This window comes from Rhinolophus sinicus, chromosome 15 (assembly GCF_057876585.1).
Source record: "Rhinolophus sinicus isolate RSI-liver-muscle chromosome 15, RSI-T2T, whole genome shotgun sequence".
In the NCBI taxonomy this organism is placed as follows: Eukaryota; Metazoa; Chordata; class Mammalia; order Chiroptera; family Rhinolophidae; genus Rhinolophus; species Rhinolophus sinicus.
This window is the reverse complement of record NC_142515.1, coordinates 110,011,207-110,036,650: the sequence shown is the minus strand read 5'-3', so window position 1 is coordinate 110,036,650 and position 25,444 is coordinate 110,011,207. Positions and strand designations below refer to the sequence as shown.

Genomic DNA, 25,444 nt, shown 5'->3' with positions numbered 1-25,444 from the left:
TTTCCTTTGGTGGACATGCAATACGTATAGGTGAATGCTTGATAGGCAGTTATGAATTATATAATTTTCCTATTGTGTAAGTATGGCTCTTCCGTGAAACTATAAATGTAAACAAGTCTTAACAGTTGTATGTTTTGCTTTTAGTTACAGCTGCTAAATCTGTAATGTATTGATATATGCTAACCAAAGACTGTTGGTGTTTTCTTAAAATCAAAGTGAAATCAGAGAAGCTGATTATCTCATGTTAACAAATGATTCATCATAACTAGTTTTTATACTTCAGTGGGAAGATGTTCTCCTCTCCGACTACTTCAAAGAATTGTATGTTCATGCAAACTGTCCATTTCAACTTCTCTTGAAGGTATTGAAAAAGATAATAGCAATTTCTTCTAGCTCTAAAATGCTTGATTCTATTGCACTGTTCATTTCTAGGCATAGTTTTTTAGTACAATGTTGTATGAATATAATTATGGTAAATATATAGTAGAAGTAAATACATGTTTTTCATCTCTTTTTTAAAAAACTTAAACAGAAAGATGTATTCCAGTTAAAAGACATGGAGAAGATTGCTCCCAAGGAGAAAGGCATTAGTAAGTATCAAAGACATGCTGGGATATTTAGGGAAATGTCCATCATCTTTTCTGCTACAGTCTTTCACTTGATGGAAACATAAATTGCTAGAGATGAATGTTTGTAAAAATCCTTTCATGATGTATTTGGGCCATGGCCATGATTCCTGTGTTTGGAGTATCTGCTCTAAGAAAATTAAAATGGAATGTAATGTATGCATGCCTGTGTACACACAGACACACACATATATGTACACACAAATATACATATTTATTTACAGGTATTTTTTACTTCAAAAGAAGCAAAAACTGTTCATGTAGGTTCTAGTATTTGTTAAATGTGACTTTTTGTCTTTACATGGTATATTAGTTTTGTACAACTGTATTCGTTTTCTGTAGTAGAAAATTACCACCAATGAGGTGGCCTGACACAATAGAAATTTAGTTTCTCGAAGTTCTCGTGGCCAGAAGTCTAAAATCAGGGTGTCAGCTGGATTGGCTCCTTCTGGAGGCTCTGAGGGAGGACCGTTTCATGCTTCTCTCCTGGCGGCCACCCGCAGTGCTGGGCTTATGGACACCTCATTCTAAGCTCTGCCTCTGTTTTCGCCTGGCCTTCCCCTTTGTGTTCTCCCCTTCTGTCTCTTATAAGGACACACAGCATTGGATTTGGGACCCATCCTAAATTCAGGATGATTTCATCTGGAGATCCTTAATTACATCTATTCAGACGCTTTTTCCAAATAAGGTCACGTTCACAGGTTCTGGGGGTTCTATTTTGTTAAACCCACTACATTTTTAAAAAAAATACTTTCTGATTATAAAAACGACACATGCTTATTTTAACTGATTTGGAAATTATAAATATGAATTATAAATATGGAAATTATAAATATGAAAGTAAAAGTTGTTCGTAATCTCTGTTCTGAGAACACCACTGTTAACATTTTGGTGGATTTTGATGTCTTATTCTTAGGTTCTATTTGTGTGTATGTATCTGTCCATTTCTCTAAGAAGGAACTGTGCTATATGTACAGTTTTGTGTTCATGTGTTTTTTTATATAACACATTACTCACATTTACCTATGTCAATTGCTTTAAAATGATTTACAACACCTGCATCTCCTAATGTTTAACTCTGTGACCACCTACTGTGCCATCACTTGCTTAGCCCGTTACCTCTTGTTGAACATCTACATTGTTCCCAAAATTTGCAGCTAGAATTAATTAACATGCTACCCATAATTTTTTTTCTAAAAGACTAAATTTTTTAGAGCATTTTTAGATTTACAGAAAAACTGAGAGGAAGGTCTAGAGATTTCTCATGTACTTCCTGCTCCCCGCCACCCAATGCATAGCTTCTCCTAATACCAACATCTTGCACCCGAGTGGTACGTGTGTTACAATTGATGAACCCACATTGACACATCATAATCACCCTAAGTCCGTAGCTTAGGGTTCACTCTTGGTTTTGCTCATTCTATGGGTTTGGACAAATGTTTAATGACACGGATCCATCATTATGATATCCTACAGAGTATTTTTACTGCTCTAAAAATCCCCTGTGCTCTGCCTATTCATCCCTTCCTCTACCCCCCATACATTTTTTTCCACATCTCATATTATGTCAGTAGGAAGTGTCCCTAGAAAATAGAATAGAAAATAGAGACTTGGGTAGTTTTAGGCTTTTTGTATGTATTCTCAGATTGCCTCAGCAAAGGCTATACCAAATTATACTCAAATGCATTTCTTAGAACTGTGTTTTCATTTCTAGAATTTTTTGACATTTCAGTTTGTACTTCTTTACAAGTAAGGTTGAATGTTTTGCATATTTGGTGTTGATTTTATTTATTAAATCTTTAACTTTTTAATAGATTTTATCTATTTGGGCATTAAAATGTCAATAATTTCTTGGTACAGTTTTATTTAACAAATTGTTCATGAATTTCATGAACAAATTGTTCATGAATTTCAAACATTTGTAAGATATAACTGTATTTTTGCATGCTATTTTTTTTTTAAATTTTATTGGGGAATATTGGGGAACAGTGTGTTTCTCCAGGGCAGAGCTCAGCTCCAAGTCCGGTTGCCATTTTCAATCTTAGTTGCAGGGGTGCAGCCCACCATCCCATGCGGGAATTGAACCTGCAACCTTGTTGTTGAGAGCTTGCGCTCTAACTAACTGAGCCATCTGGCTGCCCCGCATGCTGTTTTTTAAAACTTCTTTCTGATTTTTAATCTTACCCCCAACCATAATATCCAATGTATTTCTTTACTGTTTAATGTTTCATAATAGTTTTATTATAATTTTCTTAGCAAGAAAGGCTGTGCATGTTTATTGTTGGAAAAAAATTTAAAATGAACAAAAAGAAGGAAGCAAAAATTGCCTCTTAACCTACCATTCAAAGAGAACCAGTCACATTATTTATTTTTTTCTATACTATATATATATATATATATATATATATATATATATGATTTTATTGGGGAAGGGGAACAGGATTTTATTGGGGAACAGTGTGTATATTCTTCCAGGACTTTTTTTCCAAGTCAAGTTGTTGTCCTTTCAGTCTTAGTTGTGGAGGGTGCAGCTCAGCTCCAGCTCCAGTTGCCGTTATTAGTTGCAGGGGGCGCAGCCCACCATCCCTTGTGGGAGTCGAACTGGCAACTGACAACCTTGTGGTTGAGAGGATGCGCTCCAACCAACTGAGCCATCCGGGAGCTCAGCTCAAGGTGCCATGTTCAATCTTAGTTACAGGGGGCGGAGCCCACCATCCCTTGAAGGAGTTGAGGAATTGAACCGGCAACCTTGTGGTTGAGAGCCCACTGGCCCATGTGGGAATCAAACCGGCAGCCTTTGGAGTTAGGAGCACGGAGCTCTAATCGCCTGAGCCACTGGGCCGGCCCTCTATACAATATATTTCGTATTATACCTTTATTTTTCTATATAATACATATTGAATGTATATACACTATGCCATTAAATATTTTATAACATAAATTTAATGATAGCATTGTATTCCATCGCAGTAAGATACTTTGAAAAGTCTAGTTATTGTACTGGTTTCCAGTTTTTTACAATTGAAAACAGTGCTTTGACAAGCATCCTTATGCATGTCCATCATTATTTTCTTTAGCTGAATTTATAAAAGTGCAATTTCTACTTAAAAGGCATGCATGAATCTAAGGTTTTAGATACATACTGCCATATTTTTCCACTCGTGTTGAGAGTACACATTTCCCTGAATCCTTCATTATATTTTTTAGTTTTTTTTTTAATTTGGTACTCAAGAAATCATATCTCATTGCTTTGTTTTATATTTCTTCAATTTTTAATGGGGTTGAACATTTTTCTTGTTTATTGACCATGCATATCTTGTAGATGCTCATTGGTGTACTTTTGTTTTTCTATTGGAGTATTTGCCTTTTTTTGGTTGTTATTTTTAAAAGCTCCTTATTAACTCTTGATGTATAATATTTGTTGCAAGTATTTCCCGTTATTGGCCTTTTAATTTTATTTATGATGTGTCTTAATGTAGAGTCTTTAAAAATTATCTCTTTTAGCTGCTATGTCAGTAAAAGACGTTCTTCAAAGCTTAGTTGATGATGGTATGGTTGACTGTGAGAGGATTGGAACATCTAATTATTATTGGGCTTTTCCAAGTAAAGCTCTTCATGCAAGGAAACGTAAGTTGGAGGTTCTGGAATCTCAGGTAAGCCCCCACTGTTACAAATAATAGATTGCCTGTTGATTTATTGATGATGGCCATTCTGACCGGAGTGAGGTGGTATCTCATTGTGGTTTTTATTTGCATTTCTCTAATAATTAGTGAGGTTGAGCATTTTTTCATATATCTGCTGGCCATCTGTATGTCCTCTTAAGAAAAATGTCTCTTCATGTCAAGCTATTACATTGTTTTGTACACTTGAAACTAATAAAAAATAATAACAGATTGCCTTTGTAAAAAAGAAATTTATTTTACTGAATCTTTTCATGTAATGGTTTCTGTTAAATTTTTAACATTCATTATTTGACTCAAAATCTAAAGATAATCAACATCCCTCTCTCTCCCCCAAACAATACAAGGACCTTAGAATGTTTTAATTTTCTTCCCACATGCTGTGATATTGTTTTCTAGTATTTTAGTTCCTTTTAGGTTTATAGGAAAATTGATGGGAAGGTACAGAGTTCCCAAATACCACTCCCTTCTGCCTACCAAACACACAGTTTCCTTTATTATTTACATCTTGTATTAGTTTTTGTGTGGACATGTGTTTTCATATTTTTGGGGAATTGCTGGGTCATAAGATAACGTTATGTTTAATTGTTTGAAGAACTTCCAGACGGTTTTCTAAAGTGACTGCACCATTCTACATTCCTACCAGCAGTGAATGAAGATTTCCGTTTCACACTTCTTCACCAAATTTTGTCATTACCTGATGTTTTGATTCTAGCCATCCTAGTGGATATGAAGTAGTATCTCATTATGGTTTTGATTTCCATTTCCCTGATGATTAATGAAGTTGAGTATTTTTTCATGTGTTTTCTGACCATTTATATATCTTTCTTAGAGACATGTCTTTTGCCCATATTTTGTCTCTTAAACATGATGCTGCATTTTTTTCCTACCTGGACAATCAGCTTTAATGCGTCTTTTGGAGCAAAAATTATAGTAAAATAAGACCCTGTATTATATTTATATCATATTACATTATATTATATTACATTATTATATTATAAAAACCCGGTTTTATATTGTAGTAAAATAAGACCGGGTCTTATATTAATTTTTGCTCCAAAAGACGCATTAGAGCTGATTGTCTGACTAGGTCTTATTTTCGGGGAAACATGGTAGGAAGCGACATGCATATTCATCACCCAGCAATTTTTTTTTAAAGTTATGTAATTAAAAACTTTATAGAGGGTAATTTACTTTTAGGCCTTACTGCACTTTCCTGTCTTCATGGGTTTTTCTTTTTTTAATCTTCTTTGCAAATTCCCTTGTCCTTCATTTCTACTTAGCTAATTCTCAATGTGTCTCCTCTCAGACACCTTCTCAAGCTCCCATAGCTTGAGAATTCATACCTCAGATTTTCAGTTCTTTCAATTTTTCACATGTATAAGTCTTTTTGATTAGTTTTAATAGCTTTATTGAAGAATAATTGACATACAAAAACTACTGGTGTTTCAAGTTTATAAATTGATACATTTTGACATACGTATACCTCCATGAAACCATCACCACTGTCAAGGTAATGAGCATACGCATCACCCTAAGAGTGTTTTCATTCCCCGTTGTAGTCTTTTGTGCCCTTGCCTGCACTATTTCCCTGCCCCCATCTCCAGGCAACTACTGATTTGCTTCCTGTCACTATGCATTAGTTTATATTTCCTAGAATTTTCTATAAATGGAATCATACAGTATGTACTCTTTTTCCTGGCTTCTTTTACTTAGCATAATTATTTTAAGATGTATCCAAGTTGCTGTATGTATTAATCATTCATTTTTATTGCTGAGTGGTATTCCATTGTGTGGATGTACAACAGTTTGTTTATCTGTGATGGATATTTGGGTTTTTTGTCTGTTTTAGTTTTGGGTGACTAGTATATGACTATCAATATATTCTTTGTATGGACGTTTGTTTTCATTTATAATGGGTAAAAACCTAGGAATTGAATAGCTGGATCATGTGGTAGGCATATGTTTAACTAGTTAAGAGATTGCCAGACTGTTTTCCAAAGTGCTGTGCCATTTTATACTCCAGTGCCTGGAGAGTTCCGGTCCCTCCACATTCTGACCACTAATACTTGGTGTGAAACCTATTCTAAGAAGTGTATAGTGATATCTTGTGGTTTTAGTTTCCATTTCCCCAGTTACTAATAATGTTGAGCATCCTTGCATGTGTTTATTTGTCATCCATATATCTTCATTGATGAAATGTGTGCACAGATTTTTTGTCTTTTAAAACATTGGGTTATTTGTTTTTATTCAGTTTAGACACTTTTTTATGTTTTCTGGATATAAATCCTTTACCAGAAAAATGCTTTCGAATTGGTTTTCTCCCAACTTGTCATTCATATTTTTATTCTCTTAACTGTTTTGAAGAGTAGAAGTATTTAATTTTGATGAAGTCCACTTTATTAATTTGTTTCTTTATGGTTGGTGTTTCTGGTTTTGTACCTTACTTTGCTCTAGGCAATTCATGTCTGAAACTGGGCATAACCGTAGCTAATGAAGTATTTCTTGGTTAACTTTATAAAACTCTTTGCCTTTGAGAAAAAAAGGCCAAATGTACACTTTTCTTTGCTTCTGGATTTAGCATAATCTCTACTTAGCAAGTGGAGGAGCTTGGCAAACCTTAATAGAAGTAAGGAAGAGATTCTTGCTAGTACGCTAGTATAGTGAATCTGTTTTTGTTTACTTTTGTTTGTTTGTTTGGCTTTCATTTTTTTTTGTTGTTTTTTTAACAGTGAATCTTTTTAAGAAGTGAACATAATATCATTGTTTATTTTTTCTGAATGCTTAACGAATAGAAAGTTCTGATTAGTTACTAATAATATACTCCTCTCCCTACTGGTCTGAGAGTTGGCATCCAATATATTTTGTGACACACCCTTCTCTCCCCACCCCTATTTACAAGTTGTAGGTCAAAGCTTAATCTTACACACCTGCTCAGAAATCAGAGGTCAAATCAGAGGCTAACACATAAGCAGTAGTTTTAATACCTTCTATGCACTCCAGAAGCAAATGAAGAGCAGGATTTTAATGTCATTTGTAAAAGGTTGGTAGCCCTTCATTCAGAACAAGTATTTGAGAATCTATTCTGTGTAAAACATTTTACCACATACCAGAGGTAATTTGAAAAAGTAGAAGTCAAGATCCATGCTTTATAAGAAAGAATTGTAACCTGTGCCGAAGCTAATGCATATACACATAAAAGACTGAAATGAAGAGTAGAAAGTGTTATGTGGCTAACTTCCTGAATGAGCGGTAGAGATTAAAAATGCTGCAAGAGATGGTGGGATTTCTATAAAGATAGAAGGCACTCAGTTAATGTTAAATTGAACCAGATTCCAAATTCAAGGTTGCACTGAAGGATTGATTTATTCAACACATTGCCAAAGTAAAATGTGCGCTTCCTTTGAGTTTCTTGTTAATTACTTCCAGATTAGAGTAGGGGGGAACTCTTAATTCCTCCCCCCGACCCCCATCATTCTGTTCTGCTTTGGTTCTGTCAGTGATTCCAATTATGTGCTGGAATGTGTTCATCTCTTGAGAATAGACTTTTTTTTTTGGTAGTAGATACGAAAATTAAGTCAGAAAACACATTTTTCTCTCCTCTGCTTTAAGGTTATGTGTGTTGCTCATTAGTAAAGACAGTCTAAAAGCTTCATGCTTATAATTTATGTTTTTCTTTAACATTTTCTAAGATAGCAAACAAGCCATCAATTGTGTGTTGCAGTAACGATTTCTACAGATATTCTCTGTGTGCCTGCTCTGTGCGTGCACTGGAACAAGACCTTTGGGCAATATAAAAATCATACTAGATGTGTTTCCTGTTGAGATAACTTATGCTTCAGTTCGGAAAGGACGATACATACCTTACATAGTTAATCAACTTTTTACGAAAAGACATAGTTGATTAACTTTTTATGAAAAGTTAATTAATGATGTAGATTTAATTTATGTAAGAGTATTGCCAAATACTGTATTTGCTATGGGTCCTAATTGTTATATGAGTTTAGAGGATGGAAGGATTTTTGTAAGTCCATATAGTTAAGAGAGACTTCTTAAAAATGATTGTTTTGAGCTGAAAGTTGAGCAGATTTAGATGGATGGAGGGGGACAGAGAGAGCCACTGATGCTGATATTGACGATGGCAGCCAAAATTTATTGAGCACTTGGCTAGGTACAGCTTAAAGAGCTTGTGTTAGTTGTTGGGGCTGCTGTAACAAAATACTACAGAGTGGGTGGCTTATAAACAACAGAAATTTATTTCTGTTCAGTTTTGGAGGCTGGTCAGGTAATCTCCTGGGTCACAGATTTCTCATTGTATCCTCACATGGCGGAGCCTCTTTGGTTAGAACACTAATCCCATTCTGCAGGGCTCCACCCTCATGACATAAGCCCCTTCCAAAGGCTCCACCTTCTAATACCCTTACCTCTAGAGGTTAGGATTTCAACATACGAATTTGAGGGGGGACACAAACATTCAGATCACAGAAGAGCTTTTTTATGTTTTATATCATTTGATTCTTACAACTGCATGAGGTCGGTATTAGCTTCATTTTATAATGAGAAGACTGAGGCACCAAGAGGTTAAATAAGTTGCCCAAGGTGTCAGTATTAGTATTAGTAGATGGGGAGGCAAGATGCAAATCCAGGCATTCTGACGCCATAGTCCTTGCTCGTGACCACAGATAAACAAAACTTTAAAGCAAATTACATTCAGTGAATAGTTGGTGACCAGCTTGGAAAGAATATGCAATTTTTTGTTGTACAGTAATGGAAAAATAAAGTTAGAAATTAAATTGAGGCCATATTATGGGATGTTTTAGTGGTTGGATTTTATCATATACACCAAACTGGGGAAGTTGAAAATTTTATTGCCAGAATATTTTTACGGTGTTTTTTTTTCTGATCTAATTGCTTTTAAAAGATATATTCTAAGTTTAGAAACTAGTGTTATTACATTCTGATAATAAGCAAAGCTTCCCCCATATGTGAATAATACATTATTGTTAACAGCGCTGAGAATATATGATGTAGTAATTTATTTCTGCAAAGCTGAAATCAGTATTTGGGATGGGTAGAAAAAGAGTTGTTAAACTAGCCTCTCTAGATAGCTGTCACACAGATGCATTCCTGAAGCCTTTTCTCTTTAACAGGCAAGAAAAGCTTTATGTGGAGATGATGAAAGTGGTAATACATGTTTAAATCTGGTGGTTCTTCTGAAATATATGTATAGTTGTATATGTTACGGTATTTCAGTGTTAGTAGAAATAGCCGTTTTGGTTCCACAGAAAGTAGAAATGACCAGACCCTTTTCTCATGTCTTTGTTGTGATTTTATTGTGAATTTTTATATGGCTTAAAATTAATTATATTGTTGGAACTCCCAAGTGAAATGGCATTTCTTTGTATCCTGAAGAAAGCTTTACAGTTAAGGAAGGAGACATTTAAATGTGGGTTCTGGGAACATGTGTGGGAGTTCATAAGGGAGTTAGGGTGAGGGGCATTCTGGGTACAGAGACCAGTATGTTAAGGCAATATAACATAGGGGTTCAAGAGTGGATTCTAGATTCAAACCCAACTTCTTCCGTTTATTAGAAACCTCTTGTACCTCTGTTTTCCCATCTGTAAAATGATCCTAATATTTTTTACTTCGCAAGGTAGTTGTGACAATTAAATGTTCTCTGTGAACTGCTTACAGCAGTGACTAATACATAGTAAGTGCTTTAGCTTTTGTTATTATAGGCAAACCCCAGATGTGTGTAGAACTACATACTGTGCCAGAGAATCTTGAGTTGTTTTGTACCACTCAGTTGTGTGTGAGGGGTGAATGGACTCCAGCTAGATTGGTAGGCAGGTGCTGATAATGAAGAGCTCTGTGTAGCTAGGTTGACGGCTTTTGAGTGGGAAGTGAGATAATAGCCTTATGTTAGAAAGATGGTTCTGTTGGCAGTATGGATACTCCTCCCCTGGAGTGTACACTGAAATTGTCCTGCTAGGCAAGGATGAAGTCCTAAACGAAGACACTGGCCCTAGGATTGGGGATAATAGACTATGGAGTTTAGGAGGTACAATCTATAGTCACTAGTCGTGTACACTTCGAGTCTATAAAGTTCAGATTTTAAAGTAAGCAGAATAATTTTTATCAAACATAGATTTCCCCTTTGTTGCCTGTCTGTGTGTGGATGGGGAACACATGCTGTCTGTTGATATTCTCTGAAAGTCTGGTTTAGAGAGCATACATGATGATAATGATTAAGATGCATGCTTAATTACTCCTATATAATATGTGATATTTCTAAGACTGAATTCCAAAAAAAGTAAGGTCACTATAATCATTACTACTTATTGGAAACCATCTTTACTGTTGTATGGTGTGGACTGGAAGGAAAAGAAAAAGCTATGGGCCAGTGAGGAAGGGTTCCAGATCAGGTGCGTAGTAGTTGGGGCAGAAACTAAGGTAGTGCTGTGTTGATTTATGCATGCATTCAACAACATTTATTAGTCTCTGCGTGTCTCAGTAACTGCATTCCATGCTGGGGATAAACATGGTTAAGTTATCCCTGCCCTCAAATCCCTGCTGTGGAAATCAGGAATTCTATAAAAGAAATAAAGCACAAAGAAGTACTAAACTCTGCTGAGGAGGAGAGGATACAAACTTCCCAGAAGAAAAGGTTTTTGAGATGGGACTTAATGGATGTATGTCCCTGGTTAATGAACAGGTTGGAGTTTGGTAGTTTGAGGAGTGAAAAGAGCCGTCCAGCACAGCCTGTAAACACACTAAGATGAAACGATGGCATTCAGGAAGCTGTGAACAATTTGGTATAGCTGGTGTGTAGGGTTACAGAAGGGGTAAGCGCAGGTTATAGGCTGGCCAGTGGCAGGAGCTAGATGACAGAGAGCCTGAAGGCCAGGCCGAGGAATCTGGACTGCACTCTTCAGGGCTGGGAAAGCACCCAGTGGGCATTAACATAATGACAGTACCAATTCAGAATTCTGCGCCAGAGACATCCAACCAAGACGGTCACAGTGGAGATGGACAGGAAGGGAGAGATTTGAGCGATACCAGTACGTAGAGTCAACAGAGGTTTGAAACCAACTGGGTGTGGAGAAAAGGGAGAGGAAAAAAAACCTAAGGTATCTACCTGGTTTGGGTGACTGAGCTGATAGTAGTTTCAGAGTCTAGAAGCCACAGAGGAGCAGGTTTGGGTAATGAACTGAGTTTTGAACATACTGAATGTGAGCTGCCTGTCAGCCATTCAGGTGGAGGTGTCCAGTAGGTAGCTGAATATGCGGTGTGCAGCTCAGCGCAGCGGTGTAGACGGGATAGAAACTGGGAAATCAAAAGTATGTAGGTGGCAGGGAAATCGTAGGAGTAGATGAGCCTCCCCAGGAAGAATGTGCAGAGCAAGAAGGGACGGGGGACAAAACACTGGGGACCAGCCTGGGGATGGATCCCTAGTACGTCAAGGGTAGTTATCTGGATTTGAGTTATTTTTCCTTATTTCAAAAATCTTAGCAGAAAACATATTTACTTAAGATGGGGCTGCATAGGCTAGCTAAAATCTCATGAGTGGTAGTTTCACTAAATGGTAGTTCCTCAAAAATGAGACTAGTGGAAAGAATAAACAAACCCTTCTTTACAATTTGGGAGGCTGGAATATTATTTTAAAGCTTAGATTCATATCAATAAAGTATGTTAACACTAGTTATTTCATATCAATTTTGAGAAGTTCTTACTGGTGTCATTCATATATATTATGAAATGTGAATCTTACTTGGCCCATTTTCCTGAGGTGAGGGATTAATATTCTATGGAACACACTTTGGGAAATGCTGCCCACCTTTATGGGTTTGTTTCAGCAAATAAAACTGTTTACTGCCTTAGACTACTTTCTTATCGCCAGAGCTGATGCATGTTCTATGTTGCTACAAGAAATAGTCTTGCCAGTTAGCAAACTACATCCCAACGTGTTCAAAGCTCTACTGATTAAGTATATCTGTGTGGCTTCTCAAAGAGTTCACCCATAATTTCTTACCCATCACAACTCCATTACAAGGCACTTAAGTGTGGTAGTCAACTTTCTATTAGTGTATGTATAATGTATGCTTTATGGACTATCCATCTGCTCTCATATTGTAATATTTTTAAATATTGACATTTACATTTTTCTTTAATAAATTTGAAAATATTCACTGTAGAAAAAAGTAAAGAAAAAGGTTAAATTATTTGCAATTCTGTCATTTAAAACTAATTACCATTGATATTTTGATACATATTCTTTCTTTTTTATATGCATAAATCAGGATATTTTCAGCCACAAATAATGGAAAAGTAGGTCCATGTTGGCTTAAATACTAGGGGTTCTTTATCTTACATAAGAAGCCTGGAGGTTTGGCCTCTTTCAGGATCACCACACATTGGTATCAGAGGTTTGGACTGGTTTCTCTGACATTTTTTGGCTTTCCCTTTTTGGATGCAAGTAGCAACTACAGCCACTAAATCTACCCTTGTCAATGTCCAACTATCTCCCTCTTTTTATCCAGGAGGAAAATCTCAGAATTCCCCCTTCCCCTAGTATGCTTCCCTTTATGTCTCATTGGACAGGTCTGAAGAACAAGTATATGAAGGGTGGGTAAGCCATCGTAGTTCACCGTCTGAGACCTGAAAAGGACCCATTGTCTCTGAGCACATTTCCATCCCAATCTGAACAAAGTTGGGGTTCTGTTTACAAAGAAAGGTTTTAGAGAGGCAGCTAACAGGGTCTGCAAAATTTTAGTTGTATGCACTTAAAAGTTCTTTAAATTGAATGTTTTTACTCTATCATCTTAGATAATCAAGAATTAAATATGTTTGTTGAAATTGAGTAACTCAAAAATTGTGGGTGGGTCATGGAGGGGAAATATATAAACCAGGTATTTTTATTGGTAAATAATTTAAAATAATACAAGATTATAACAGTTAATATTACAACTGTGCAACTTGTTAGCAGTTTTACGATAGGACTTAAGAGATTTATTTTTTTATATTTGTTTGTTTTGCTTTTGTAGTAGGTAGATTTGGGCTAGGCTTCCAAACCTTCCCCCAGGAATTATTCTCTTTTGCTCTTTGGAGCAGCTTGCTGGATGAGTTTGAGAAGCCTGACTGCAGAGCTATAGAATTCTCTAGACCAAACCCAAACACTCTTCTATGTTTCTTTTGAGTTACCGGTTTGGAACAACCATCCTTCAAAGTAAATTTTTTCCCCACATCAACCAACCTGGAAAAGATTTCCTTCACAAACAACTGAACCTACAATTTTGATGTCATGCCACCAGGTGGTGGCAGTGTCAAAGTCATATGTATCCTTAATTTCTTGGGATAGTCCTAATTTCAATTCATTTGGCCTGTATTTCACTCAAAAAAAAAATCAATATTTTATACATTTTAATATATCAATATTCCTAATGTCTCTCTGGCTTCCTTATGTATTTAGTAGTTTCACAAAAAATAGCCTTGTTAGTTGAGTGCTTTTTTTTGTTTAAAGTATGGTTCTTACTTGACCAAAGAACATGACTCAAACTTCCAGGCCTGCATTTCATCAGATTCAAGTAGAGAGTTTTGTTCAGGTTCCCTAGTATTTATATTTATTTATAACCATAAATTTCCTGCACTATAACTCTTTTTTTGAAAAATAGCTTTTGGTTAGATGCAAAACAACCTCAATTTAAAATTTTGTTGGTTATTTTTTAAACCTATCTGCATTTCATCTTTTCAGTAATTTTTAACACTTAAATTTTCAGCAAATCCTGTTTCCCCAAAAATAACACCTAGCCAGACCATCAGCTCTAATGCGTCTTTTGGAGCAAAAATTAATATAAGACCCAGTCTTATATTATATAAAACCTACTCTTACAGTAAAATAAGACTGGGTCTTATATTAATTTTAAATTAAATTTTAAATTAAATTCTAAAGCTGTTTAGAATTTGGAAGAGAAGGCATTAGTTTGCCTTTCTAATCTTTTGAAATCAAAGTTTTCTTGAATCTTTCTGCTATATGAGGCAGAGGCAGAAACAGACAAAGAAGAAAGAGCATTCTCTTACAAAGATTAAAAAAGTCTTTATAGGCAAGTACTTTAATCACTATTTCTCAGCACTATTGTCTCTTTATGACTTTTTCTTTGGCTTCAAAAATTTAATGTGGAGTTTATTATCAACTGGCCTAAACAGAAATTTAAAACTTTAACTTTAAATTAATTCTATTGAACTTCAATAGAAATTTGAGCTTAAGCCCTTTGATGCTTTTTAGCAAGTAATTTATTGTATTTTAGATTGGTGGCTTCTAATGAAACTGAATTACTTAAAGAAACTGAATAAGTTAGTGGATCAAAACACTTTAAGTAGTACTTAAGCAACATTTTCATTAATAATTTCAATAGTGGACAATTTTAATTCTTCTAAGAAGGTTTTGGAAATGTTAGGAATAAAATGTGAGGATATGTGTACCGTGTTTCCCTGGAAATAAGACCTAGTCGGACAATCAACTCTAAGGCATCTTTTGAGCAAAAATTAATATAAGACCCTTCTGATTTTACTATAAAACTGGGTCTTATATAACATAACATAATGTAATGTAACATAACATAACAACATAACATAACACCCACTTTTATTTTACTATAAGAGTGCGTATAATATAATACCGAGTCTTATATTAATTTTTGCTCCAAAAAACGCATTAGAGCTGATTGTCCGACTAGGTCTTATTTTTGGGGACACACAGTATTATTTCCCAATGCTCTTGAAAGACAATAGGAAAATAAGCATTTCCTTATGTAAAAATAATTTTAGCATCTAGGTAGATCTATTGTCAGATTCTATCAATTATTAATAATACGAAGTCGGACAATTAAGTTCGTTTTAACTCATCCTAGGAAAAGTGCTACATACCTCATTGCTGAATATCACTATGGTCACCTTCGAAGTACTCCCCTTGGGAAGCTATGCACCGACACCAGTGCCTAGTCCACCCTTCAAAGCAATTTTAGAGCACTTTTTCTGGAATGGCTATCAGAGCTGTCATCGTATTACCCTTGATGTCCTGAATGTCATCAAAATGTCTTCCTTTCAATATTTCCTTTATCTTTGGGTAAAGAAAGAAGTCATTGGGGGCCAGATCAGGTGAGGAGGGAGGGTGTTCCAATACAGTTATATGTTTACTGGCTAAAAACTCACTCACAGACAGTGCCGTGTGAGCTGGTGCATTGTCGTGATGCAAGAGCCATGAATTGTTGGTGAAAAGTTCAGGTTGTCTTTTTCATGCAGCCTTTTCAGTACTTCTAAATTGTAAACTTGGTTAACTGTTTGTCCAATTGGTACAAATTCGTAGTGAATAATCCCTCTGATATCAAAAAAAGGTTAGCAACATTGTTGCAACAAGTTCGTGAACTTAATTTTCAGACCTCGTATATAAAAGTAAGGAACTGGCCAGTAATCCTGGGATTTGTTGGGTACATGAGTGGGACGTCCCCTTGGACTACATGTGAGCCACACTCAGAAGTGAGAGAACAAGAGCCCACCTAGACCTCTGTTAAATTCTGTCCCTGAGGACATTGAAACCTAACACTAAGAGTCAGTTTGGAATGAACCTCTGAAAAACCAGGCGAAGAGAGACTCAGAGCAAACTGGGCAAGGTGGGTGGTGAGGGGTAGAATGATGTATAGCCACAGAGGACTAGAATGTATCCTCTGTATCATGGGGATTACAGTTAGGGGGACCCAACAGGGAAGCCGACAAAGAACGCAGGAGCGTATCCATGCAAGGATTCAGCTTAACTATCTGTCAGGCCCCTGGAGCAGTGAGGCATCTTAACAACAGTACCTAAGTATGATATTTCCTGTCTCCTTTACCTGTTCTGTCTCTCTTTCTCTAGGCCTTGAGAGAACTGGGGGACAGGAAGCAGAACTGTAGTCAATGGACAGGATAGAGAACAGAAACTCTAGATCAGGAAAGAAAAGGGCAGTGCGCTCTCTCTAGCAGAACACCCACTGCCAACCAGCTATTGCTGAAAAGGGGAGAAGTCTTTTAAATCAAGATTTGAATGTTGATTTTTTATGTTAGACATTCTAATGTCTAAATCAAGGCTTTGCTTGACAACTTAAAATAATTGTAGGTCTTGGAGTAGCCAAAAAAGTCATGGGACTCCCAATTCTATCCAGGGGCAGAGGAAGTACTTCCTTCACTGATCTGTTTTTCACATGGCAGTTAAAGGGAGGAATTAAGTTGCTTCTATGGTTTTACTGCAAAATATATATAGGTTTTCTTAATACAAAAATATTAATACAAGTCTGCTCATCTTTATACTTAATTCTAAGTCTCCCCTTGCTTTAAAAAATTTACTTATTAAAGAAACCACTGTCTTTCCAAATAATTTTAGGGTTGCCCTTCCATGTAGATTTTGGGTTTCCTTCTCATGTAGATGAGTTCCTTAACAGAAATTCCCTACCTAGGACATATTCTTGCCCACAGCACTAATAATCATGAGACATAATTATTGCTATGTATTTTTGCTAGTGTGTGGAGTCTCGTTACTAACAAAGAATGGGTGTTGGTTGACATTAGTAGCCTCTACTGCTTAGCCCTCATCTCTGAGTTTGTCATATTAGAACTCAGTTCTCATGTCTGAAGAGCCTATACTCCTCCATGACTTTGTATCTAACTTCCTTCACTGCGGCAGTTGGAGTTTGCATGTCTTTGGCATTCAGAATATCTGAATGATTTCTAATTGGATTCTGCATAAGATTGACTATACAATATCATATCTTCTAAGATGCATTCTCATGACGCTATGAAGCTTCTGTTGGACCTTCTTTTTTTATTTTCCATATCTCTTAACTACTTTTTAATATTTTTATCACTTCTTAGAAATTAAAAAATAGTTCCATTTAAAATAATTCAGTTTTAAATAGTTCAGTTTGCAATCTTCTTGCTTTTTCCTTTTTCTTCAGTTTTCTACACCTCTTTTTATGACTATAATCTTACTGAGCATGTCCCTGATATTTCTAGTGGAAGGAATGACAATCTGTTGTTTTTTGTGCACTTCTGTGACTCTAACAGTTCATTTCTTCATGTTGTAATTTTTGATTGTTGGAATCTTATCTTCAGCGAGTATTATGTATGAGTGTCTGAGTTCTTTGGGTTCTCAAGCTCGCACTTATTGAGTAGCTTCACTTTCCCTTTATGTTGCTTTCTTAATGGGATTCCCACACTTGTCCTGTGTCCATTATTTAGGATTCTTGGTATATTTTTCCCATTTCCAGGTTCTTAAATGTGTTCCAAGAGATTGGATTGCTGGAAATTTGATTTCCTGGACAAATGGAGTGTTAATCTGCTATATTTTTGCTAGCTTCACAGAGTGTTATCTTTTAATAATCACTGTCTTATGAGGAAAAATAGCTTAATTCAAAAATATTCAACAAACATTCAATGCTCACTATGTGCCTTGAGTTATTTGTTACTATATGAATTTAGTGAAAAGATTTGAGCCAATAGTATTGTTGTAACTGTCTGCAGTGGACACTTCATAAAAGCTTATTGAATGACGAGCTTTCCTGGCATATGTTACTTTATTCTATCCACTCATATTCTTGGAGACTTGTTCTGTAACCCAGTGTAGAGGAATAAGAATGGTTTTAAATTTGATGTCTTACAAAATATTTCACAGCTTTCATTGCTGGCCAACACTGTATGAAATATCTATTGTTAAAGCTTTATCTGTTGTAACAGTTAAAATGTTTACTGTGGTAATGGCAGAAAAATCAAGTTTATTTGGTATAAATAATAAAGCTGAGATTGATTTATTGGTTCATTTAAATTAAAAAATTTCAAAGGTAGAGCATTCCTCAGGCATCATTTAATCAAGATTCTGACTGTTTCTCTGCATTTATCTTGGTTTTGCCTTTTCTGTGATGTTTATGTCCTCAACTAGGCTTTTTTTCATGGTTTTCAGATGGCTACCAGCAGTAATTTGAGATATTCATAGACACAGAAAGTAGAATGCAGGTTATCAGGGGCTGCATGGAGATAGGAATGGGGAGCTATTCTGTAATGCACAAAGTGTCTGTTTGGAATGATGGGAATGGGTTGTACGGGAACTCTTTGTACCTTCTACCTAATTTTGCTGTGAATCTAAAGCTGCCCTAAAAGATAAAATGTATTTTAAAAAATTAAGTAGATTTACATACATATGTTTGACATGGAAATTTTTCTGAAAATAGTAAGTTGCAAAACATTATGTAAAGAATAATCCCATATCTATTTAAAAATGTTCTCTCTCTGTTGATCTGTATCTAAATATAAAGCAAAGGAATAGGACAAGAATGATGCCCACTAAACTCTGTAGGGGTCACATCTGGGGAGGTGTCTGTGGGGATGGAACACAGGTGGATAGTTAACGGGGATTGTAAGTACTTCTGCGTTGTTTGAGTCTTTTAAAACAAAAAATACTCATTTTAATCTCCTGAGAGCACATTCATATGTTGCTCATAATGGGAAAAGAATTTTTTAAATAATAGTTATATATGCTCATTATGTACAAAATTTTAAAGTGTGTTCCACAATAGAGAGAGAAACATTTTTAAATTTTTGTGTGTTTTCTTGCAGGTTTTTTTTTTTAATCATAGATAGATTCAAATGTGTTGACTGTGTTGTTTCCACTTTTTAAAAACTCTATTCTCTGAGTATTTTAGTGTCGGTAAAAATTCTTCCAAAACATTTCCTTTGGCTACATAATTATGACACAGTTATACCATGAAATAATTGATTTAACATTTTTCTGTTGTTAAAACAATTACACGGCTCCTGTCTTTATATATAACTATATCGTTATAGCGTTTATTGTTTCCTTATGGTTGATTCCTACATGAAATATTGCCTTAAAAATATAAATTTTAAAGTTTTAGATACTCTTAACAAGACTTTTTAAACATACAAAATTTTAAATGATACTGACATTTTTTTAAGGAAAAAACAAAAGACATAGAACCTATTTTTTTATAACATTGTACGTGGATTTTGATAAAGCAAAAGACAGATCTGGATTCTCTTGCTATTACGTCTTTTCCCCACTCTCTCTGTTCCTTGACATTCTTTCCCACCTATGAAAAACTCTGTATTCCTTCCCTAATGCTTTGATTTTTTTTTTTAATTTCTAAAAAGGAGAAAATCAGAATTCCAAAGCAGCCAGCTTGAATCAATCTTTCTGTTCCTTTTATGAATAGGCAGTTCCTCCAGGCAGTGAATTAGCCCTTGAGAAAACACTGGCATTATGTTTCTCAACCCTGAGTGTCTATAGGTGGCCTGGAATGCATGAAAAAGAAGCATTGTGTCAGATCTTCAAATCTAAAGATGAAATCCTGTTCTTACTAATTATAGGTAGTGTTTTTTTTTAACTTTTATTTATTTTAAGTGTGTTTTTCCAGGAGCCATCAGCTCCAAGTCAGGTAGTTGTTTCAATCTAGTTGTGGGGGGCGCAGCTCACACTGGACCATGCGGGGATCAAACCGGCAACCTTGTTAAGAGCATCGGGCTGCTGCTGCACCGTGCTCTAACCTACTGAGCTAACCCGCCGCCCCTCTAAGTAGTTTTTGTTGATACTGCTGCTGCTGCTGCTGCTGTTTTGTTCTGAGTTGGAAATGGATTTGTTATAGTGTACAGTTGGTTCTTGCTTCATGTTATACAGAAATGTGTCAGGAGAGGTCTCTCTTTAGAGGAATCCCATGGTGAATACCTTTCTTGAATACAGAACCATCACTCCTTTTTCTAATTTTGTAAATGTGGACTTTTAAAATTTCTTCTAGTGACAGAAATATTAAGATATTTTGTTTTAAGTTCAGGCTACAACATTTAGCAGTAATTCATTTTTGCTGATGAACTAGCTATTAGCCTCCCATTTTAATATCTTGTGTATTTAGTTGGGTTTGTTACCACAACAGGTTTTGTTTAGATCGGTAGTTCTCAAAAGTGTGGTGACTCCAACCAGAAGCATCAGAAGCACCATAACCTGGGAGTATGTTAGAAATGCAAATTATTAGGCTCCACCCCAGACCTAATATTCAGAAACTGGGAGGTGGAGCCCAGAAACCTGTGTTTTAACAAGCCCTTCAGGTTATTCTGATATATGCTAAAGTTTGAGAATTACTCGTTTAGATAGTAGCTATACAGTAGCTAAAAATACTGGCTCTTACCACTTGAGGCCAGGGTTTGGTTTAATGCCAAGGTATGTGTTAGGAACTATAGCAATCTTGCTTCTAAGGGATGTGTAGATGAAAAACTGATAGCAAGGGCCGCCTCACAAGAGTTGTTTCATTGTTTCCAGTAGTTGAGATTTAAGAACTAAACAGAGAGCCAAGAATACTTCACTTTTGAGCTGAACCAGATTGTGTCAGTACTTAGGATAATCAGCAGAAACTTCTCTTTTGATAACATCGTTTAGATTGTGCCTCCCTCCATTACCAAGAAACTAAAAATGACAAATCATGAAATTACATTTTAAATACATAAGATTATTTTCAGAATTAAGGAATTGCTGAATTAGCTCTCTCTCAAATGCCTTTAAATTGTAAATAATTACAAGCAGACATACAATACCTACCTGGAAGACACTTTGTTAATATAATTAAGATATATGTCCATTAATTATTGGCTTATTTTTATATAATTATTAATTTTTTGGATAACATCTACCTATTTAGTTATTTTAAACACTTTAAAAAAATTTTTTTGGGGGGTGGAATATTGGGGAACTGTGTTTCTCCAGGACCCATCAGCTCCAAGTCATCGTTCAATCTAGTTGTGGAGGGCACAGCTCAGCTCCCAGTCCAGTCGCTGTTTTCAATCTTTAATTGCAGGGGGCACAGCCCACCATCCGATGTGGGAATTGAACTGGCAACCTTGTTGTTAAGAGCTTGCGCTCTAACCAACTGAGCCATCCTGCTGCCCGTTAAAAACATTTTTAATGAAAAAATGTTATGTGAACATGTATGTGTGTTTTTTCATTGGAAAAGTCTCTATTCTTGAATTTAAATATTACATACATTTATTAATTATTTCAAGTGGATCCTTCAGGGTGGAATATTAACTTTGTAAACATAGTGTTACTTTATAAATGGGAACCCTTGTTTAAAGAACTCCATCTCCTTGCTAAATTTAGGGTTTTATTGCTTATTTTGGCTCTTAAATCTACAGAAGTTTTTTGTTTTTTAACTTAGAAAGATAATTACTGTCAGGAAGAGGTATAACTGGTTTGGGGGTGGTGTCTTGGCATCAGAGGTGGATCTTGTTCGTGCTGTGGATTAGAATCAGTGATGAGACAACCATTAGGGGATGGCTGATGATGTTCCCGTCATGCATATTGAGAAGTGGGAGACTCCCTAAAGCTAGGGTAAAACTACCAACTTTTTCAAGATGCTGTTTTTGATTTTTAAGCAAAAAAGAACGCCTGACTATGTTATTCACTCTTTGCATATAACTAGGTCATATAGGTCAGTTTCATATAATCAGCCAAAAGAAATCATTCATCCAGTCATTATTATTTAAATGTTCATAAACATGAATGAGGGAGGGGTGGAATATATATTTAAGTTTATTGGGGTGACAGTTGTTAGTAAAGTTACATAAATTTCAGGTATACAATTCTGTATTACATCTTCTATAAATCACATTGTGTGTTCACCACTTTGAATCAGTTCTCCTTCTATCACCATATATTTGATCCCCTTACCCTCTTCTACCATCCCCCTCCCCCCTTACCCTCTGGTAAGGAATATATTTTAAGAAGGCCCTTACCCAATCAAATGAAACTGAACTTTCTGACTAGTTTATAGCAATTGATGTGGTGGAGAATTTAGTATTGGGAATTTCCTGTGATTATTTATTTAGTCATGGGCCCACGTCAGATTTAAAAAATTAAGAAGGGGTGGCAATATTCTGACATTAACCAGTCCTTTTTGGTGTGGGCCCAGTCACATGCTAATGAATATTCTATATCTGTGGTCTCTTTATGCTGGTATTATTTAATCCATTTCCATATATAATTTACCACTTTCTAAGCTCAGTAAAATGTTTAAGTTGATCACTTTTAAGGTGCATACAACATGCATAAAATTGGCCACAGACTAATAGATTTTTTTTCTTCTCTGAGAACTTAGTATATAAAGTATCAATTCCTCATGAAGTACCTTATTTTTATTTTATTTTTTAAAGATTTTATTGGGGAAGGGGAATAGGACTTTTATTGGGGGAACAGTGTGTACTTCCAGGACATTTTTTTCCAAGTCAAGTTGTTGTCCTTTCAGTCTTAGTTGTGGAGGGCGCATCACAGCTCCAGGTCCAGTTGCCGTTGCTAGCTGCAGGGGGCACAGCCCACCATCCCTTGCGGGAGTCGAACCCGCAACCTTGTGGTTAAGAGGAGGCGGGCTGCAACCAACTGAGCCATCTGGAAGGTCAGCGGCAGCTCAGCCCAAGGTGCCGTGTTTAATCTTAGTTGCAGGGAGCACTGCCCACCATCCCTTGCAGGACTCGAGGAATCGAACTGGCAACCTTGTGGTTGAGAGCCCACTGGCACATGTGGGAATCGAACTGGCAGCCTTTGGAGTTAGGAGCATGGAGCTCTAACCGCCTGAGCCACTGGGCCGGCCCATGAAGTACCTTATTTAAGAATAATAAGTTATGCATACATTTTTGACTCTGTGTTAGTGAAACAGGTCACTATACTACAAGTATATAAGAAACAGTCTAGGGTGTTTTGAAAAGACTTCTCAGAAGCAAAGTGAAATTTGAAAAGAGTTTATATAGAACAGATTTTGAATTTTCAAAGTCAATTTTTAAATCATATACCTCAAGTTTTTTGGGATGGGGGTGGGGAATCTGATAAATGAAGACTAGAAAAGATTGAAAGCGTATTACTCATTTTTCTGCATAGGATAGGAAAAAATAGTTTTAAACTTTTTTTTTTTTCAGTCTGCCCTAATGAGTTACGGTACTTAATATTTTCAAATTTGAGAAGTTACTTCCCAGTGTCATCTTTGACCGTTTTGTTACATTGACTTGGACTGAAGACAAATCTCATTTTGTCTTTTTGACCCATAAACTTTATGTTTAGCAAGTTTATCTTAGCAAGCCATTTTATTTGTTTTAATTCTCTAGTTATCTGAGGGAAACCAAAAGCACGCAAACCTTCAGAAAAGCATCGAGAAAGCTAAAATTGGCCGACATGAAACGGTAAGTTTGTATCTGTAGATTCTTTAATAATGTCAATTCTAAACAGAAGAATAAGGACATAGAACTTCCTGTGAGGAGTATGCCATTCCCACCGGAAGAGAAGGGAGCCTCAGCAAAGGACATGAACATTTGACCTGGTAGGATTCACTAATTGTAAATCGAGATTTATTATTATTGTACTGTGCATATGGCAGCACAGCACAGAAGCATGAACTTGGGAGCCAGACTGCCTGGCTTGGGAAGTCGCCTAAACTCTCTTTTCTCAGTTGTAAAATAGGGAATAATAAAATCTACCTCATTTAGTTATTGTGTGGATTAAACTAATATTGGCAAAGCACTTAGAAGAGAACCTGGTACAAGGTAAGCCCTATATAAATTTTTGTGTACATTCTTAAAAGTCATGTTTTTGAAGTCTTGGCACAGAACAAATTGAAAACTATCAATGTAGTATCTATCTATCCTGTGGCCTTGTAATATTTCTAAATTATTTAAGTGAACATTAACCTACTATTTTATTTTTCAAAGTGCAGTGTTTTCTATAGTGTTATGTTAGGTTAAAACTCGCTGTCCTTTCTAGTTTTATCATTATCTCAGGTATGAATCGATGACTTGAGAAAATATTGAAGATCAACAGGAACCACTAAGCATTCTGTCTAGGCCCCTATCTGTGCCACTTGATTGTGAAAGAGACTAAAAAACAGTGTAGAAAAGAATATATCACAGATTTATTGTGGTTTTATACTTTTCAAAGTTATTTCACATACCTTCTTTCATGCAAATGGTCAGCATATTCACAGATAGGAATTGGAGAATGGTGATTTCTGAAGAATATTCAAGGGAAGGTAAGCTCTGGGCATCACCTGAAGCTGTTAGAGTTCTTCAGTTGATACTAACAATTACTCCTCCTTTATTTGATCCTCCTTTTCTTTCTTTAACATTGGCAATAACATACAGAAGCACTTTCAACTAATGGTGACATACCCATGCCCCCAACTTGTCAGCCAGTCTGTGGAGTGTTGCCCAGTCCACTGGCACCATTGCAACGAGGAAAAAACCAGTAGCAAACCTAGTGGATGCCTGCAGCTATCAGAAGAGTATGGTAGTTCAGAACGGCTCCTAAGAAAGATGACCTCTTGTGTTCATCCTGAGTTCCCCAGGCAGGAGTTCTCCAAAGTGCGTAGCCTCCATCTACTAGATACTGTCCAAGGTGCCGACGGAGCTGGTGCTGGCGATGATGATAAGGAGAAACAGTGCACATAACTACTCTGCGTACTGTGATCCAGGCAGGGAATGTTCCAAGCTCATTTTGTATATTTATTGAATCCTGCCAGCCGCCCAAGGAGGTTGTACTATTACTGTCTCCATTTTCACATTTGAGTAACTGAAGGCACAAAGAGGTGAAGTAATTTGGCAAATGTGTCAGTGCTAGTAATAGTCTGAGGTGGCTCCCACTTCAGGGTTTCTGGAACTATCATTGAGTCACGGATATTCACCACTTTGCTTCTCCCACCTTCATTAGCTTTTTTTCCTCTCATTCTTCTTTGTGGAGCATGTATAATTTGGATGTGGGTGGCAAATTATGACCGTCTTATACTGTTGTTAGTTTAAAATCTCTCCCGAGCTGTGCTAATACACTAATCATATGTGGCTATTTACATTTAAATTAAACACAATTAAATTCCGTTTCTCCGTGCCAATAGCCACATTTCCTGTACTCAGGAGCCGCTTGTGGCTAACGTTTTCTGCATTGGAGAACACAGATCTGGGACATTTTTATTGTTGCAGAGTCCTGTTGGACTATGCTGCTTCAGGGCGTGCTGCTCTGTACAAGCATTCACTTGTACAAATGGTAACAAAGAGCTTTCTTCGCTATGGAACCAAAGAGAA

The 25,444-nt window shown here is 36.2% G+C and overlaps 1 protein-coding gene across 1 annotated transcript in view; it reads left to right on the top strand.

The window, feature by feature from the left end:
* MND1 (meiotic nuclear divisions 1) overlaps window positions 1-25,444 on the top strand; it is a 46,864-nt gene that overhangs the window by 8,959 nt on the left and 12,461 nt on the right. The window contains exons 3-5 of the mRNA XM_019722334.3: window positions 533-590; window positions 4,131-4,279; window positions 23,483-23,557. Coding sequence (XP_019577893.1) covers window positions 533-590; window positions 4,131-4,279; window positions 23,483-23,557 — 282 coding nt within the window. The remainder of the gene's footprint in view (window positions 1-532; window positions 591-4,130; window positions 4,280-23,482; window positions 23,558-25,444) is intronic.